Genomic DNA, 16,962 nt, shown 5'->3' on the forward strand with positions numbered 1-16,962 from the left:
GAGGCAGACCAAATGAGGCCTGGCTGCTGACAGTTAAACTGTTGGATTTTTTTTTTTTCTTAGGGTGTCGAAGTCATGACCCGCCCCTACTCTCTGTCACCTACGCCTCTGATTGGCTAGTGCTCGTTGCCTTCGTTGGTTGGGTTGGTTAGGTTTAGGCTTTAGGAGTGAGACTGGATAGGATTAGGGTAAGAATATAAGGGTGAGCCAATCAGACAAGGAGGAGAGCATGTCAGATCTATGCCAACACTTACAAATGATGAAACTCCACCACCACCCCCTCTAAATCCTGATATGAAAGTCAGCTTATAAACATGTAATGTGATATGACACATTTTGTATAATTATAAATATGGTATTATGACACGTACTGTTGTGAGCATATCAGTGGTTTGTAGAAAGCATAACTGCCAACATTTTATCTCATCGACTGGGCTGTTATTTCAGCTGTAACATTGGGCATTTTAATATGGTTGTCTATGGTGACTGACTTGCTTTTGCGGCCAGCCTCAAGTGGCCATCTAAGGAACTGCAGTTTTTTTTGTCACTTCTGCATTGGTTTGCCAGTTGGTGCACATGCTTAAATTCATGAACCATTCCTCAAATTTTAAGCATGCATTTATGAGCTGCATCCTCAGCAGCCATTTTGCTTTTAATTATTGCCATTAGACAATGTTCTGATGTGTTCCTCCAACAAAATATATTTCCAATATGATGTTAACTCTTCATCTTACATCCACATCTATGAAAACAAAATGCCCTTAAGAAACCGCAAAACCGCAAACTAATCAGCTGTTTTAATCAAATTATTTTTCTTCCCTTAAACAAAGGGACAAACAACTTAAGTGACCTCTGTTACAAAGAAAGCCAGATGTTGCACTTTCATTACTTTTACATTAAATTGTTACATAACTTCAAAAACATCACAGCCAGATTATTAGTGTTGGTGATGCAGATGATACTTGGTTACCTGCATGATCAATGAGAACCGTAATGGAAGCAAAGAAAGTCCTCTCAGGTACCGCTTTAATCAGTTTAAGCCCACTTCCACCACAGTGTGATAAACCCAGGCAGCGAGACAGACAACACTCATTTCTCAATATGCATATGTGAGTGACTGTGCTAATGTGCGGCTGTGTGTCTTTCCCCAGAGGGAGACAGCGGGAGACGCATCAGAGTCAGCTCTGTTGAAATGCATCGAGCTGTGCTGCGGGAATGTTCGTGACATGAGAGCCAGAAACCCCAAAGTGGCAGAGATCCCCTTCAACTCCACCAACAAGTACCAGGTACCGGATTAATGTTGCATCATGGCTTTCTCAGCTGGAAGCGCTGCTGATGCAAGTCTACAATGAAATCCTCAGACGCATTTACAGACTGTTCATAGCAAAGTTCATGGTGGCCGAGCATTTTATACTTTCTTTTACAATTACAAATACAGTTTTTACTATTTTTAAATACTTATCGTAATTAGTGTGTAGTTTTAAAGGGACAATTCCCCCAAGATTGTGTTGAACTGTCCCTTTAGACACCATTTGTAATCAATCCTAATTTACTTATTAACTTAAATTTGTAATAAATGTGGCCTCTTTTTTTTCAATTCTTAGTTAGTACTCCTTAAACTGACAATTTTGTGATGTTTTTAGATGCATTTGGAAGACCAAGACTTGGAAAACATTTTATTTACTTGCTTTGAGTGAATCATCTATATTCATTTTTAACCTTTTTTCCACCCGCGGAAGGTGGCCTGAACACGCCTGCTCTTTTACAACGACATCCTGCTTTACATTCACACTGTCACACATTTATACCTGGAAGCTGCCCAACAAACACGACACTGTTATCCACAGAGAAGCTGTTGCAGTGCTGCGATGTGTGTTATTTGTGATAGTGGGATAAATGTGGATTACAAACTGGTTGAACACAAGGTACTCTGTGTTGCTGCCTTTCAGTGCACAGAAAGAGCTTGCTCTGGTGAGGAGCTCAGCGAGGTTTGGGTGGGGTCAGGTGAGAGGACCTAGCGTTTGACGATCACTATATGAATACTTTGAAAGACCTTAAATGAAATTGGCAAAACATAAGAAGCTCTATGTGATTACTTACATCATAGTAAGTGCTAACAACAACAACAACAAAGCATCATTTTCTGGGTGTTGCTCCAATGTTGTGCTATTTTACTGTACGCGACAGATCACAGCAGGCTCTCTGTTGTCTGGCAGTGACACTGAGACGAGGCACTCGAGGAGAGCATAAAGTCACATCCTTTAGACTGTCGCGGAAAATCCAGCCCGAGTGCTTCACAAAGAAATCCACAGTCCAGCAGCATTTAACATCTTAAACAAATCATCCACAGGCTTGTATAGGCAACCAAGAGAGAGGAGGGGAAGGTCTCATTTTTCATGTCACAGTACAATCAGCTAACATATGGCCAATAAAGTTGTTTTATTAGGAAGATTAATAAATGTTAATTTTTACAAATTATTACACGGAGCCCCTTTAAACTTTGGAAATTATTCAAATACAAATTATACCAATCACAATGTTTGTTAACAATAAATTCCTGGTAGAAAACCCCTGCAATACACAGGATGTTATTTCAAAGTGTGCATCTAATGCATCTAAAATGCACGTTTGGAACAAAATGCATGTTGGGCCACAGACTAAAGAAAATTACCCTTATTAGTCTGAGATGTGGCTGTTGGGTTGATCTCAAAGACGCTGGCAAAGCAACTCGGTACATATATACAAGCAGAATTGTCAGATAGGTCGGTCGATCGTGTTTAATAAAACCTTACTTATCCTCATTACTTTTTTTGGCTCAAAAAATGACACAGTGACAATGACATAGAAATAAACAAGTCTGCTGATTTCACATATCTCCACAATGCAAATCCATTGCCAGTTTTCTACCTGGAAGTGACATTGTTGGCACGATGTCATAGTGATTAATATATTTATATATCTCCATATTTTGAAATCTCCTCAAAAGCACTTCATAAATGCTAGGCCTGGAACGGAAAAATCAAATATGACAATATTTTTGTCCAAATGCCTCAATATTGATATTGCCACAATAGCGTAGTTGTGACTATTGGTATGTTCACAAAATATTATTCTGAGATTTTTGAAAAATAATCATCAGTAATGTGGATATTAATGACTTATTGGGTAAAGACAGTATTAGAGCAAGTAGAACAGTCTGTAAAGCAGCCTTCAAAGCCAGGAAAAGACAACACTTATGACGATATAAAGATCCAAAATCTAAAAGGATATATAGTCTCATTACACATTAAAGATCTAATATTGATATATTGCCCAGCCCTAATTAAACTATAATCTATATCGTATCAAGCTTCAACACCTTGCTCAAGGGCGGGCAGCAATTAAGGCAGGGTCAGTGTTTCTGTTTTCCACACCCAGTGTTTCCCATCCTGCCTGGAGATTTGACCCAGCATATGAATAACACAACAGTGATGCTGAAGCAAACAAAGGACTCCCTGCATGTATTTTGTGCACCTGTTCCCTGACTTAAAATAGGAACGTCTGTGTTGAAGGAAAAAAAAAAAAGCAATTTTGCTCTGGTTTTCTGAGATTAGATATGCTGTGACTCAGATACAAATTACCTGGGGTAGTGTGTGCATGCTTATATGTGTGGGTGTGTGTGTGTGTGTTTGTGTGGGAGAATGGGTAATGCAAAGTGTAACACCACAGGAATGCATTTTGAGAGTGTGAATGAATGCTCCTTCAACATAGGGAATACATATGACTTACAATGTGCACTCAGTCAACTCAGCCTCGATAAGACTTTTATTTCAAACCACTTGGAAAAATGACACCATTGCCCAAAAAATGATTGCTGGCACAGACGTGACATTCATTGTTGAGCATGTCTGTCTCCAGCCTTTTTCTTACTAAAACAGACACGTTTTATGCCAGCGAGAAACAACTAGCAATAAACTACATGTTGCATCTTGTTTCAAAAATAAATCCTGTAATGTTATGTTCTCACCATCCTTCCTCTCCCCCTCTTCTTTCCCTTTCGTCAAGCTCTCTGTCCATGAAGTGGAGGACAATCCCTCCGGTCATATTCTGGTCATGAAGGGAGCGCCAGAAAGAATCTTGGACAGGTTGGTTAATCAATAATGGATCGATTATGTGTCTCACAGTTTTTTTTCCTTGTTTTTCATTTACCTATTCCTTCCTTCGGGATGTAGTGAAAATACACACACACTCTCCTTTAATGGTGGCTTTATTCTATATGTTTGATTTCTTTTTATTGTTAACGATAGAAAAAAACAACAACTTTGAATTGATTGTGTTTGTGTATCTGAAACCTGATAGCTTATTCATTTGTGCCAAGTACCTCCATTATTAAGCAAAACTATTACAAACCATCTACAATGCACGAAAAAAAACGATCAAAAACACATCAATGAGCTGCACTGCTGTACTGTTCCTTCATCATCATGAACACACAAACACTCATTTATTTTGAGTCAATAACACATACACCATCCTGCTGCCATAATTACTCACTCCAGCACCAGATGTGTGGTGTGCTGGTGTAAATGGTCTCCAGCAAATTCACAGTTACTCCTGTTGGAGTAATATTTGTCGAAACTGCAGTGCCCGGCTGTTTAAAAAATGACTTGCCCTTTTAAAAAACAATTAAACTATATATTCTTGACCCATCTCATTAGGAACTAATGTGCTGAGGGCTGTGAGCCACATAGAGGGTAGATAAAACAGAAAGTATTGGGAGACACATGAACATTTTGGGTTTGGTTCTTTCAAATTATTTGTTGAGAATGAGAGAAATCAACCTGACTGATGGAATAAATGTTACCAATGCAAACCACAGATAAAAATATACAGTATACAGTATATATGAGCATATATGTTGCAATTTTACATTTCTGTTCTGTCAGTTTTCTATTTTATGCTCTCACAGCACTGGGCTCATGGTCTAGGTAAGTTCAGGCACAAAAACCTGTTGGTTAGTGTTAGGAAATGATCACATTTTGGCTTGAAAATACCTGATTCTGTCCTGATTTATTGTTAAAAACACCTAGTTTTGCTGCCATGAATACAGCTGGAAAATGTCCTGAGGTCTAACTACAAATATCCGGTAGTTTCAAACTTACAAATGTTGAAACACAATCTCGAACAGTAGTCAATGGCTTAGCAGCCTTCTGGCACAGCTGTAATGCCACCACCATCCCCTCCACCTCCCGAAATGAAAGTCAATTCATATACAAATAATATGAACATGATATGTCACGTAAAGTAGAAATGTCAATATGATACATACGACACGTTCAAATTTGAACATATCCGTGGCTTTGTCATTGCATATTGATGCCCCCCCCCCTTTTTTTTTAACCAAGTTATTTGTGTTCAAATCTGGTGTTTTTCCTGTGTTTACCTCTACATCATTAATACAGAGATGATGTTACTGGCAGTGGTAGCTGTAAAAGTATTATTAATAAATGTTTTACAGGTGCAGTTCCATTATGATCCATGGCCAGGAGCATCCACTTGATGAAAACTGGAGAGAAGCTTTCCAGAGTGCCTACATGGAGCTGGGAGGACTGGGAGAGAGAGTGCTCGGTATGTTTCATGGCACCAGCTTACTGTCAGTCTGTGGGGGAATAGGTAGCAGGAAGAAGCAGTTGGAGACAGCACTCACCTTTTATAGTCTCCTTGGTAGACAGGGTAGTTCAGCCACATGTCCCCATTAAAGTGGAGAATCCTTTTATCGCCACACTATATACAAAAAAGAAGGTTTTAAATGTTATTGCGATAGACTGATGTGGTTTCAAAGATGAAATTACCATCGTTACACAAAATGTTAGTGATATGGGTTTTCTAGGTTATGAATTAGTATGTAATGTTGTATGGATTATGAGCTGGTAATGGGCCGGTAATTTAATTCAGGTCTTACTTGGAACTAAACTGTAAAATAATTTGTACATGAAATAACATGTTTCCTTGTAAAATGCCATGGACACATTTTGGTTTAAAGAAAAAATCATTACCCTGAGGTTCAACTTTGAATATCTCTGAAGTATTTAGCATCCAGACTCTGTAAATGTCATCATTTTGACAACCAAAGAAAAAAGTTACCTGGCATCTTTGAAAAAGTGCCATAGGTAATAATTATGTGCTATCATCATTTTGTAAGAGTGGGTGTCACTTTTTTTCAAACAGTGAAATGTGGAATAGGGCCATTTTTGGAGTGAAACTCCTGGAATCATGTAAATTATTAAATATCATTTATGCCTCGGGTGATGACGATGATGGGTCGGGTGTTTTCGTGACAAAGAGAGGTTTCTCCATTTTTACACTGAGCCTGGTTTTTCATCATTTCTGTTATGCTTTGCTCTGCAGGGATTCAGGAGATACATATTTCAAGGCCTGTGGATCATTAATTAATAAAAAGTGTCTCTTTCAATTTGAGTTTCAGTCCTACAAACTCCAAATCTACATCTAAAATTAAAAATGATTTGTATGCATACTGTAAGGTAAAGGATCATTGCAGCCAGAGGACCTTACAGTTTCTGTGGGGGTGTGTGTGAGAGCCTACAGACCTCTTTCATATTAACATTTCTTTGTAGTGTTTTACTGCAGGTGGCGACGGCAGAATGCACCAGGACATGCTTATTGTTTATGAGATGTTTTGGACTCAAAACATCCTTAGGGTCGTGAAAAATTGTCTGCTTTTTAAAGTGCCAGTTGATGTCAAAGCAACAAAACAACAAGTTATTTTTCAGTAGCTGCAGTATACTTTTAGATGCCATTTCAGTCAGTTATGAACGATCACCCTTCTGATCCCTCTTCTCTTGCAGGCTTCTGCCACTTGAATATGTCTTCATCCCAGTTCCCTCGGGGATTCACCTTCGACTGCGACGAAACCAACTTCCCCACCGAGAAGCTCTGCTTCCTGGGTCTCATCTCCATGATTGATCCGCCGCGTGCCGCTGTGCCTGACGCAGTGGGTAAATGCCGCTCTGCCGGTATCAAGGTAATTGGTTCTACAGATTCAACCTTTGTTGTAGTTCCTGGAAAGCTGTTTCTGGGGCTTCATTTATCGGGGATTTGCAAGTCAAATCGCTTATTCAAATCACAAAATGGAGTCCAAACGATTACCTGATCACTCCAAGGAGCTCTAATAGACGATAATCGATAGATAAATGAAGGTCTGCTACTGATAAGATATTTTGGCAACACTCTGAAAAGGCCAGCTAAAGTAACAAAAGTACAGTGAACAAGTTTGGTCAAAGGTGATATATTCATCTCTCCTAGGTTTGACTGTTTTCAAAAATAACTTCAAAATAAAAAGATTAAAATTTTTCATGTGAAAATGAAAAAGCTTCGACAGGCAATAAAGGCTGAAACTAAGTTCATTCCCAATTTAGAAAATGTTCTTTTTTTTATAAAATGCAGATTTGGTACATTTATTACAAATTTTCATTAAACATTAATCAACTGCAAATACACACACACTGAGCAGATGTTTGCCAGGAAAGTAATAAGCTGGGCCACAGGAAGGTTAAACAACTTCCACCAGTGATTAAATGGATAATGAGCAGCTCTCATTTGGGGGGAAATATTACAAATATGGGAAAAGGATTTTGCACATTTAATTCCAGGTACAGTAGTTATCAAGCTTCCATTAGTAATGAATTTTTGAAAGACATTCGAACGAACTGGAGGCAGAATGGAGTGAAGATGTTAATTTTTGAGGAGTTTATGCTTAAAAAAGGCTACTAAGTGATAAAATCTTAAAATCACAATTTTTCATTAGAGTGAGCATTAGTTGTCAATATATTAGCTTTGTTTTGACTGAGGCATTATTGTATTATCTCTAAATCATGCCATGTTTTTCTGACCTGAAGATATGACTGTTATTGAGACATTTGAATGAATTTGCAGTTATAAATTTGGGCAGGCGATACTGTTTTCATTGGGAACTTTGCACTTACATGTGATGTTTTTTTTTATAATTACACTCCTTCTGTAAGTCTAAGTCATCTACTACTTGGTTTAGAAAGCTTTTGAGTGGGTAAAAAGACGTATCTCTTCCATCATTATTTAAAAAAATAATGAAACACCTAAACTCAAAACTATACTAGGATTTAAAGTGGTTGATGATCACTTATGGCGTAATTTTACTACCTATGACGAGCTATGTAACGTGCTTCATGTAATGACTTAATAATGTCAGACATACAGTCAGGAGCTGTAGGTATATTGTCCGATTGAGCTGGAAGCACAATTTTCAACATACACTCATCCACACCCGTTCAAATCTGGTGTTTTTCCTCGTACTTGATCCCAGGAGGAAACTGGAGCACATTGCTCTGTTGCTTTAATTACTTTTTAACGGATGTAGTACTAACGTTTCAGTGCAATGATCATCCACGGTCCACGGCATCAGACCAAAGGCTTTAGTGCAATATATTGAGCTCAATTGTTATCGCTCCTTCCCTCAGCCTGCGTTGCACTGTAGACTATGATGGTGTCTGGAATTTCAAGAATGCACTCCTTATGACTTCTCACTGAACTTCTCACATGAGGTTCAGATGTGATATACCAGTTATTGAAAGGATACAGCTATGGTAGGACCCTAAACTATCTGCACATTTTCCTCATATGGCTGAGAAATATGTTTAGACAGAAAAATAATCTTATTTGAGATTCTGGAGAGTTCAGTTGCATGATAAAATAAGACGAGAGCTTTTCAGTCAAATCTTTTCTTTTCACCTTTATCACTCTTTTATTCGGATGATTACAAAAAAGTAGGCAATATGTGTCAGAAAAGCTCCTTCGAGACAAGAAGCAGCTCGTAAATTACACTATAACTAAGCATGAAACAGTGAAACTAGTAGCTATTACTGTGGAAAGGAAATGAAAATATATAATTTTACAAGCCAGCTTATACAGAGTACAGCGACCAAAGACAACTGCCACCTCCTCATTTTGATGGATTTTGTCACAGTCCCACACTCCAAACAAAATGTTTGCCGGGGTATCCTACCAGATTTGAACCCTTAACCCCTAATAGCGCCATCCGTTCCCTGTGTAACTACACAACACATTTCAATGACTTATAGACCCTAAAGACCCATACTGCACTGTAGCCCAAGCATGCTGTGACACATGACATACAGATGAGATACAGTGCAGCTGGATGTGATAATGCCCTGCGATTTATGGGACCCTCTCTCTTCGGTCAGGTGATCATGGTAACAGGGGACCACCCAATCACAGCCAAGGCCATTGCGAAAGGTGTGGGCATCATCTCAGAGGGCAATGAGACGGTTGAGGACATCGCTGAGAGACTGAACATCCCTCTGAGCCAAGTTAACCCCAGGTGTGTAAGAGTGTGTGTGTGTGTGGAGGTTTAGGCTGTGTGCTCAAGCGTCTAAGAGTAACTTTTTCTGTGAGTGTGTCTGTGTTTGAGTATGTGGGCAGTGATGTGTCCTCAGGATGTGTGTGCACGGAAGGTCGTGTGTGTTTAAAAAAATAAAAGTCGACATTTTGGGAAATGTGTTTATTGGAGAGTAAGATGAGAAGATCAAAACCGCACACAAATCTGTCATTGAATATGAAGCTGGAGCCAGTAACAGCTAGCCTTGCTCTATCTGAAGGGAACACAATCTGCCTACTAAATCCTCTAAAGCTCAGAAATGAACACATTACATTACATCTCATTTGTTTAAAGGTGCAATATGTAAATATTGGCCACCTGTTTAATTAATACTCAAAGCAACAGGGAGCATGTATCCAGAGTAACTACTAACTGCTGCTAACTGTATTCTGTTGCATCCATGTTTGTAGCTACTGTTACCCTGTTATCTCAGTTAGCCGTGCAGCTAGCCAGACAACTGGGAATGTGTTTACACCGCTAGCACAGGAGCTTTGGACTGCTGGGAGAAAGAGGTTTTTAGGCCCAGGGCTAGCTGGTTAGCATGCTAACTTCAGTAGATCTCTACAGCAGAATACATCATTGACATAACGTTAACCTTCACCTTGACAGAAAAACTTGATAAAAAACAGTTAATTCATAATATTTCCCTCTGCCTGTATTATATTATTTTCTTAGTAATTTGCTGGTGTGTAGCCCCCAGCTAGTAAAAGCACAAAGTCAGGACTCTATTAAAAACGTAGCAACCAGGTTACGTCACTGTTTCCATCTCACTCTTCTGCTCTACCTGTGTCATGAGCGGCAGGTCTGAGAGTCTGTTTGACTGAGGCCGAGGCAGAGATACAGGCTCACACACAGAGTACAGAGGCAAACTGCTCTGGCAGAATTTGTATGAAATCTTTAGGGTTGTGTGGAGGTGTGGCCGTGTTTATTTGTGCTTTCACTGCTTGGTTCTCGCTCACACTGCTCCCTCTGCTCCCTCTGTTCCCTATGCTCCAAATTTGAATGGTATGTTTACAAACAGCAACTGACAAATCCTGCATATTATGCCTTTAATTAAAGCTTTAGAGGGTCTGAGAGGTGAATTTTGTTACCTTTGGTGTGCCAGACGAGCTGTTTAACTCATTTTTATGCTAAGCTAAGCAGGCTCCAGTTTTATTTTGAACAGAGAGATACGCGAATGGTATTGATCTTCTCTTCCAACTCTGCAAACAAGCATTTTTCCCCAAATGTCAAACTGCTCCTTTAAGACAGAAAGCATAAAAAAGTGTATGTTTTCTGCCTGTGGAGTGTGCTTGTTTTTGTCTGAGAAAGAGACAGAAAGACAAACTTGAGGAGAAAGCAAGAAAATGTCAATGCTCCCCTTTGCATAATTGCCTCCAGTATCCCCGACTCCTCACTGTGTTTGTGTATATACATGTGTGTGTGTTTATGTATGTGTTTCCCAGGGATGCCAAGGCATGTGTGGTGCACGGCTCGGACCTGAAGGACATGAGTGCCGAGTACCTGGACGACCTGCTGAGGAACCACACTGAGATAGTGTTCGCTCGCACCTCTCCACAGCAGAAGCTCATCATAGTGGAAGGCTGCCAGAGACAGGTCAATGGATGGGAGTGTGTGTGTGAGAGTGTGTGAATGTCTGTTTTGTGGCATTTTTGAGAGTGCACACTTGAATAACGATGTGTGTATAAGGTTAAATGTAGGCATGAGTGTGTTTGTGATAAAGTGTGGATGAATGCTTGAACGTGTCTGTTTATGTCTAAGTGTAGAGGTACGGTTGAATACAGGTGTGTGTGTGTGTGCGTGTGTGTGCGTCCTTGCCATTTGAGGCTGAATACAGTTTACTGTGTGTGTGTAACTGTTTGTGTGACTGTGTTTGAGCCATTTGTAAGTGCAGGTGGTTGAATGGATGAATGCAGGCTTTTGTGCGTATGCGTTCGTGTGTATGTGTGCATGCGTCGGTGGTCCATTTGTTTCCGTCTGTAAAGTATGGGATCAACTGTCTATTAAACGCATATATTAGTCCTTACGTATATGCCTATATGTATGTGCTCAGCTATTATATGTGAAATTTCAAATATAGGTGTGTGTATTCACTTGCACACATCCCCATATATTGAGGTCATGCTACAATTCACCCTGACTCACTCGCTTTCACTCCGTGTGACTGAATGATTGCAACTCAATTCCATTTTTCATTTAATCTCCCCAGAGCTGCTTTGAAAAGACATTATTAAGACAGAAGGGGAGGGGGAAAGCGAGGGAAGTGGAGAGAGAAAAGCTTAAATCATGGTACTTATCTTTCTCTTCTTGACACTTTTTGTTCTCTGGTCCTTGCGGGTGCAGGGGGCGATCGTGGCGGTGACGGGCGACGGTGTGAACGATTCTCCAGCCCTGAAGAAAGCTGACATCGGCGTTGCCATGGGGATCGCTGGCTCTGATGTGTCCAAGCAGGCAGCTGACATGATCCTTCTGGACGACAACTTCGCCTCCATCGTCACCGGAGTAGAAGAGGGTGAGTGTGAGGGAATGACAGAAGGAGAGACAGGGTGACAGAATGAAAGAATAAAAGGAGGAAGTGACGGAGAGAGAAAGACAGAGAAAGGACATAAAGTGAGTCAGAGAAACAGGAGATTTAAAAACTTTAAACATTCTGCCAGCAAGCTCCTTTGTAATGTGGCAAAAGAGACTGAATATTTTTAAATAAATACCTGAACATTGAAATGTGTCTGAAATGTGATATGTGTATTATTGAGTCTGATTTCACACAGCTTTCAAAAGAGCTGTAGAGTTGGGACCAGTGACTTGGACTGGAGTCGGACTTCAGTCACAAACATCAGGTCGTCAAATCCGGGACAATAAAGACCAAGTTTAAAGACGGCACACAGCAGGGCTTACTTTTTTATTTTTTTGACATATTTTACACATGTCAAAAAACCCTATTAACATCTTCAAAAGGAAAATGTTCAAGGGTTGTTTTACTTTAAAGGTTAGCACAAAAATGAAAATTCAGTCATCCAAGTTCCATAGTCCAGTGTTTCTTCTTTATTGATGTCCTCTTTGATGATCGCCAGGTTAGTTGATGTTATCTCATAAGAAAGTATGAATAAAATGTGTCTTAAAAATACGACATCTCTTGTAACAGAGTGTTGGATTCTCCTAACTCCTCTTATCTTTGAAGAATTTAGTGAACCCATATCTTTCTGGTTTTTCTGTTTGTTTCTCTGCACCACATACAGCAGTACTGGGTCGATATCCATTTTCCTAAGCAGCCAACAAAGCTAGAGTACAGACGCATGCTTGACGGCAGTGTTTACAGAACGTTATCTTTGACCAGTATGGATGCTCACGTTGTTACTGTTATAGTATAGGAATAATATGTCTATACACACAAATCTTGTACGTCTACAAAGAACCGTTTTCTCTCATGTGTTTCTGATCGCTGCAGGTCGTCTCATCTTTGACAACTTGAAGAAGTCCATTGCGTACACGCTGACCAGTAACATCCCAGAGATCTCACCCTTCCTCCTCTTCATCATCGCCAGTGTTCCTCTTCCGCTGGGAACTGTCACCATCCTCTGCATCGACCTGGGCACTGACATGGTGAGCAGTTGGGAAAGTGAGCTCTCTTTGTTCAGTCCATCAAGCCCTTTGTAGATATGCCAACATAGTCTCTTTCATTATCTCATTGTCTGAGTCAATAGTTTTGACTAAGCTTCTGAGAAATGAGCACTTAATAGATGTATAGACTCCTGCCGAGGCTGCGTTGTGTTTTAGGTGGGTGATGTACTAACTGTTGAACACATCGGATGCTGGTTTTCCAGTGTTTGTAGTTTAAAAATGACAGTTTGTTCTGCAACTTTCATCCTCACTGATTCATTTTACAGTTTCACAGGGGGGTTGGCAGCAAAGCACAAGTTTAACAGATTCTCCCTAACGAAGGGATTCTAATTTTTACCATGTTGCATAGCTACAGGCAAGCTAAAGGTGACATGAAGGAAACCAGCGTTATTACTGGTGTCAAATATGAGTGCCTGGAGGTAAAAGAGAACAAAACGTCTGGTTTAATTTGTTCTTTCCGTCGGTGGGAGAATTTCGCTTTTGGCTCACTGCCGACGTCCATTTGTTCAAGCAGAACAAAGACCGGGTGACGCTCACATACAGATTTACATTTCACAGCTCTGCCATTTCCAGATGCCAGTCTCTCCATTGTGTTTCCAGCAGCAACAAAAAGAGTTGCTGGCACGCTGCTTGCCTGAGGGGCGTAATCCATCATTGCGAAAGAAAAGAAGCACAGGATGAATATATTCAAAAGGACGTGTTCACTTGTGTTCATTACTTTAACTTTAATTTTTCCTGCTCTCAGCCACCAGACAGTAGCATGCAGCTGAAACCGGTTCTTATACATCCCAGTGAGACAAAAGCAAACATGTTACAAGAAATGAGGTGTGCGCTCTATGTTCGACTGCCAAGACGCATTTTAAGTCTCCGCAGGTTAAAGATAAAGAGGAGCAGCTTGCTAACACTGATAATAAAGCAGTTCCACTTATTATACTGACATCAAAGATGAACTTCTTTGGTTTTCTAGCAGCAGGACAGATTTGTTCATGTTGACAAATATTTATTTAACTGTCTAGATCACAGCGATGGTGCATTCTTTATTGGCTGGATTTTTCTTTAAAGATGTGATGATTGAAGTTTAAAAGCATCTAATTTGTGCACCTGCTTTGCATATAAAAACCCTTCTCTTCAAAGTAACATGTCTGTGTGTGTTTAATAACCGCTGGTGGAGTGAGCAGCTGGATGTCTGCTTTGAAGAGTAGGACACCAAAATGAAAATATTAACTGTTCAGTAAAGTACCTGAAAATTGTTTATAGTACAGTGCAAGTGTAGAACTACAAATTTCCCATGTCTGCTGGTGAGGTTGTTAGCAGCTTGTTAACAGCTTAGTTCAACTCCAGGCAACAGGCTTGAGGGCTCTGCTGAGATTTAGCAGTGACAAGCAGCACTTGGAGTCTGCTATGATTATTTTTAGCCAGCACTGCCATGTGGAAAAGGATGGCTGCAGAAGATGTTTATCAAAGCGAGATGTGGCACACTTAAGGATGCTTCAAGACTGAAATTTGGAAGTTGCACACAATCACACACACACACACACACACACAAAAGAGACTTTGAGAGATGTAAAAAAAATAATAAAAAAATCAATGGCAGACATAGTCACATCCTTCTTCCCTCTCCTTGTCTATCAGCCGCGGTGGGTCAGGGGAGTGTAACACCAAAACAAACTGGATTTGTCGACCGCAGAGCTCGTGTTCGGTTTCACACAGTGCTAAGTCCCCACTTCAAATCCCACCTAAGTCGCAGAGATATCCTGCCCTAAGTCACACATATTGCTCTGTTGCTTACCTGGTAAAAACCAGCCAATATAAGATCTTTATTACAGGGACCTCTCCACCTTCCTATTTTATGAGACTCTTGAAAATCAGTCTCTCTCCTCATGTCTGCTCTCCCCGCCTCTCTCTCTATCACTGTCACTGCCTCTTTTTTCCCTCTCCTTGCCCCTTTTCTGTCTTTTCTCCTTCCACGCCTTGATTGAATGCTGAATCACATGAATAGTGATATGTCTAGGGTACCCCGTGTCTGACACTTTCATCATGTCTTTGTACTGTTGTCACAAAGACGAATTCCTGCACATTTGTTTTACAGAGTGAATAAAGTGAGCTAATTCTGTGCTATCCTCCCATTCCCTCCAGGTTCCAGCCATCTCATTGGCTTACGAGGCCGCTGAGAGTGACATCATGAAACGCCAACCAAGGAACCCCAAAACAGACAAGCTGGTCAATGAACGCCTCATCAGCATGGCCTATGGACAGATAGGTTTGTGGTCTCTTGGCTCATAACCTCTTTGGAGCACGGCTCTTAAACCTGAATCACTGTGACAGGCCTCCTGTAGAGAAGTTATGGTTCTAATAAACATCCAGGCATAAAAAACATTAAATATTGACATTTATCAGAAATTCTGGCATTTCTTACTGCCTTTGTAAATGTTTAGGTACGCACAGTCGAGGAAAATAGGTCCAGAGGTGAGGAGATAGTCAGGAAGGAGTCCCCTAATTTTCTTCTAATTGTCGTGACATTTACAGCAAATTGCGAGTGCAGAGTGCAACTATTTTCTACTTAATCTTGGTCATGTTTCACTGGTTGGAACCTAACTTGAATGCATGCTTTTTATCTCTGGTGTTATGGTTTGGGAATAGTGAAAATCAAAGGCTGGCCCAATTTCATAGACTGCTAAATAGGTCAAAATATGACAGGGCTTCATTGGATGACAATTTAAAGCTGAACAAGCTCAAAACAGCCGGCGACTCACATCGACTCCCACAATTCTTCCAAGATGAGCACCAGTGGACCAAAAGTTTTGCAGGTCACGTCAAATCAGATTATCAACCACTGTTCTGGCATTACAGCTTGAAGTCCCGAAACATGCACACTGAACATTTCACTGATGATCTGATCAAGAGTGACAAACAATGACTGCAACAATAGAGTAAAAATGTCAACATCATAAATAAAACCCCAGTGAGAAGTAACAACAACGGCATTCAGAAAACAGATGAAACCAATTTTCTTACCACCGAGAAAATGATGTTGACAGCAATCAACAGACACACTGACCTGGTGCAAGGTTTTAATTTATCAACACAGTACTCAGATGATTGATAAGCATAAGCCAGTTTGGTATATGTGAAGATTTAAGCTCTAAAGTAAGATGTCCATCATGATGAACAGCGTTACGCCCACTCTGACAAAACAAATTTTCCAACGTGGAATTAAAACTCACCATCGGCTATTAGAAGAGTCCTCAGCTGTCTGGAGCCATTTACTTACAAAATTGCTTTGTTATTGTAGTGGACAGAGGGGGGGAGATATAATTACCAGTCCTATTTTTGAGTCAATATTAAGAGAAAAACACGAGGTGTACTGAGGCTGAATGCAACTCAATTTATTTGTCATATTTTGGTATAATTCTTGTAAGTAAGTGAATACTGGGCCATTGGTATTACAAGTGCTGTTGTTTGTCAAAATAGATTTAACCTAAAGACACCCATTATCTATATAATTCCTGCTATTTTCCTACTTATTCTATAAAAACATTGCACCTATTGCTACACTGCGCTGTAATACAACAGATAAGTTTAAATTTAATCCAACTGCACACAATTTACACCCTGCTCGGTAACACTTTATATTTAAGTTCTTGTAATAGTCGTTAGTAAACAGGTTATAAGGCTCTTCTAAGTCCTTATAAGACGCTTATTAACATTAACAAGACAAAAACGGTTAAGTGCATGATAAAGACTTTATTAATCTTAATAAGTCTGTGTTCTCGCTTTGGTGCATAACAAAGTATCCCTTGACCCTAACAAAGCATTGTTCTCTCTTTAGATCTGGTAGCTGCAAAAAGCATAACTAGCTGTTATTTAGTAGATAGTTAACGTCAAATACATTTATAATAAAGTCTTTATTTATC

The 16,962-nt window shown here is 40.0% G+C and overlaps 1 protein-coding gene across 1 annotated transcript in view; it reads left to right on the forward strand.

The window, feature by feature from the left end:
* Positions 1 to 16,962, forward strand: part of atp1a2a (ATPase Na+/K+ transporting subunit alpha 2a) — a 41,935-nt gene that overhangs the window by 19,905 nt on the left and 5,068 nt on the right. Inside the window, exons 11-19 of the mRNA XM_073490679.1 lie at positions 1,152 to 1,286; positions 4,045 to 4,124; positions 5,498 to 5,607; positions 6,846 to 7,021; positions 9,237 to 9,373; positions 10,876 to 11,026; positions 11,774 to 11,942; positions 12,876 to 13,030; positions 15,185 to 15,308. Coding sequence (XP_073346780.1) covers positions 1,152 to 1,286; positions 4,045 to 4,124; positions 5,498 to 5,607; positions 6,846 to 7,021; positions 9,237 to 9,373; positions 10,876 to 11,026; positions 11,774 to 11,942; positions 12,876 to 13,030; positions 15,185 to 15,308 — 1,237 coding nt within the window. The remainder of the gene's footprint in view (positions 1 to 1,151; positions 1,287 to 4,044; positions 4,125 to 5,497; positions 5,608 to 6,845; positions 7,022 to 9,236; positions 9,374 to 10,875; positions 11,027 to 11,773; positions 11,943 to 12,875; positions 13,031 to 15,184; positions 15,309 to 16,962) is intronic.

This window comes from Pagrus major, chromosome 21 (genome assembly GCF_040436345.1).
Source record: "Pagrus major chromosome 21, Pma_NU_1.0".
Classification (NCBI taxonomy): Eukaryota; Metazoa; Chordata; class Actinopteri; order Spariformes; family Sparidae; genus Pagrus; species Pagrus major.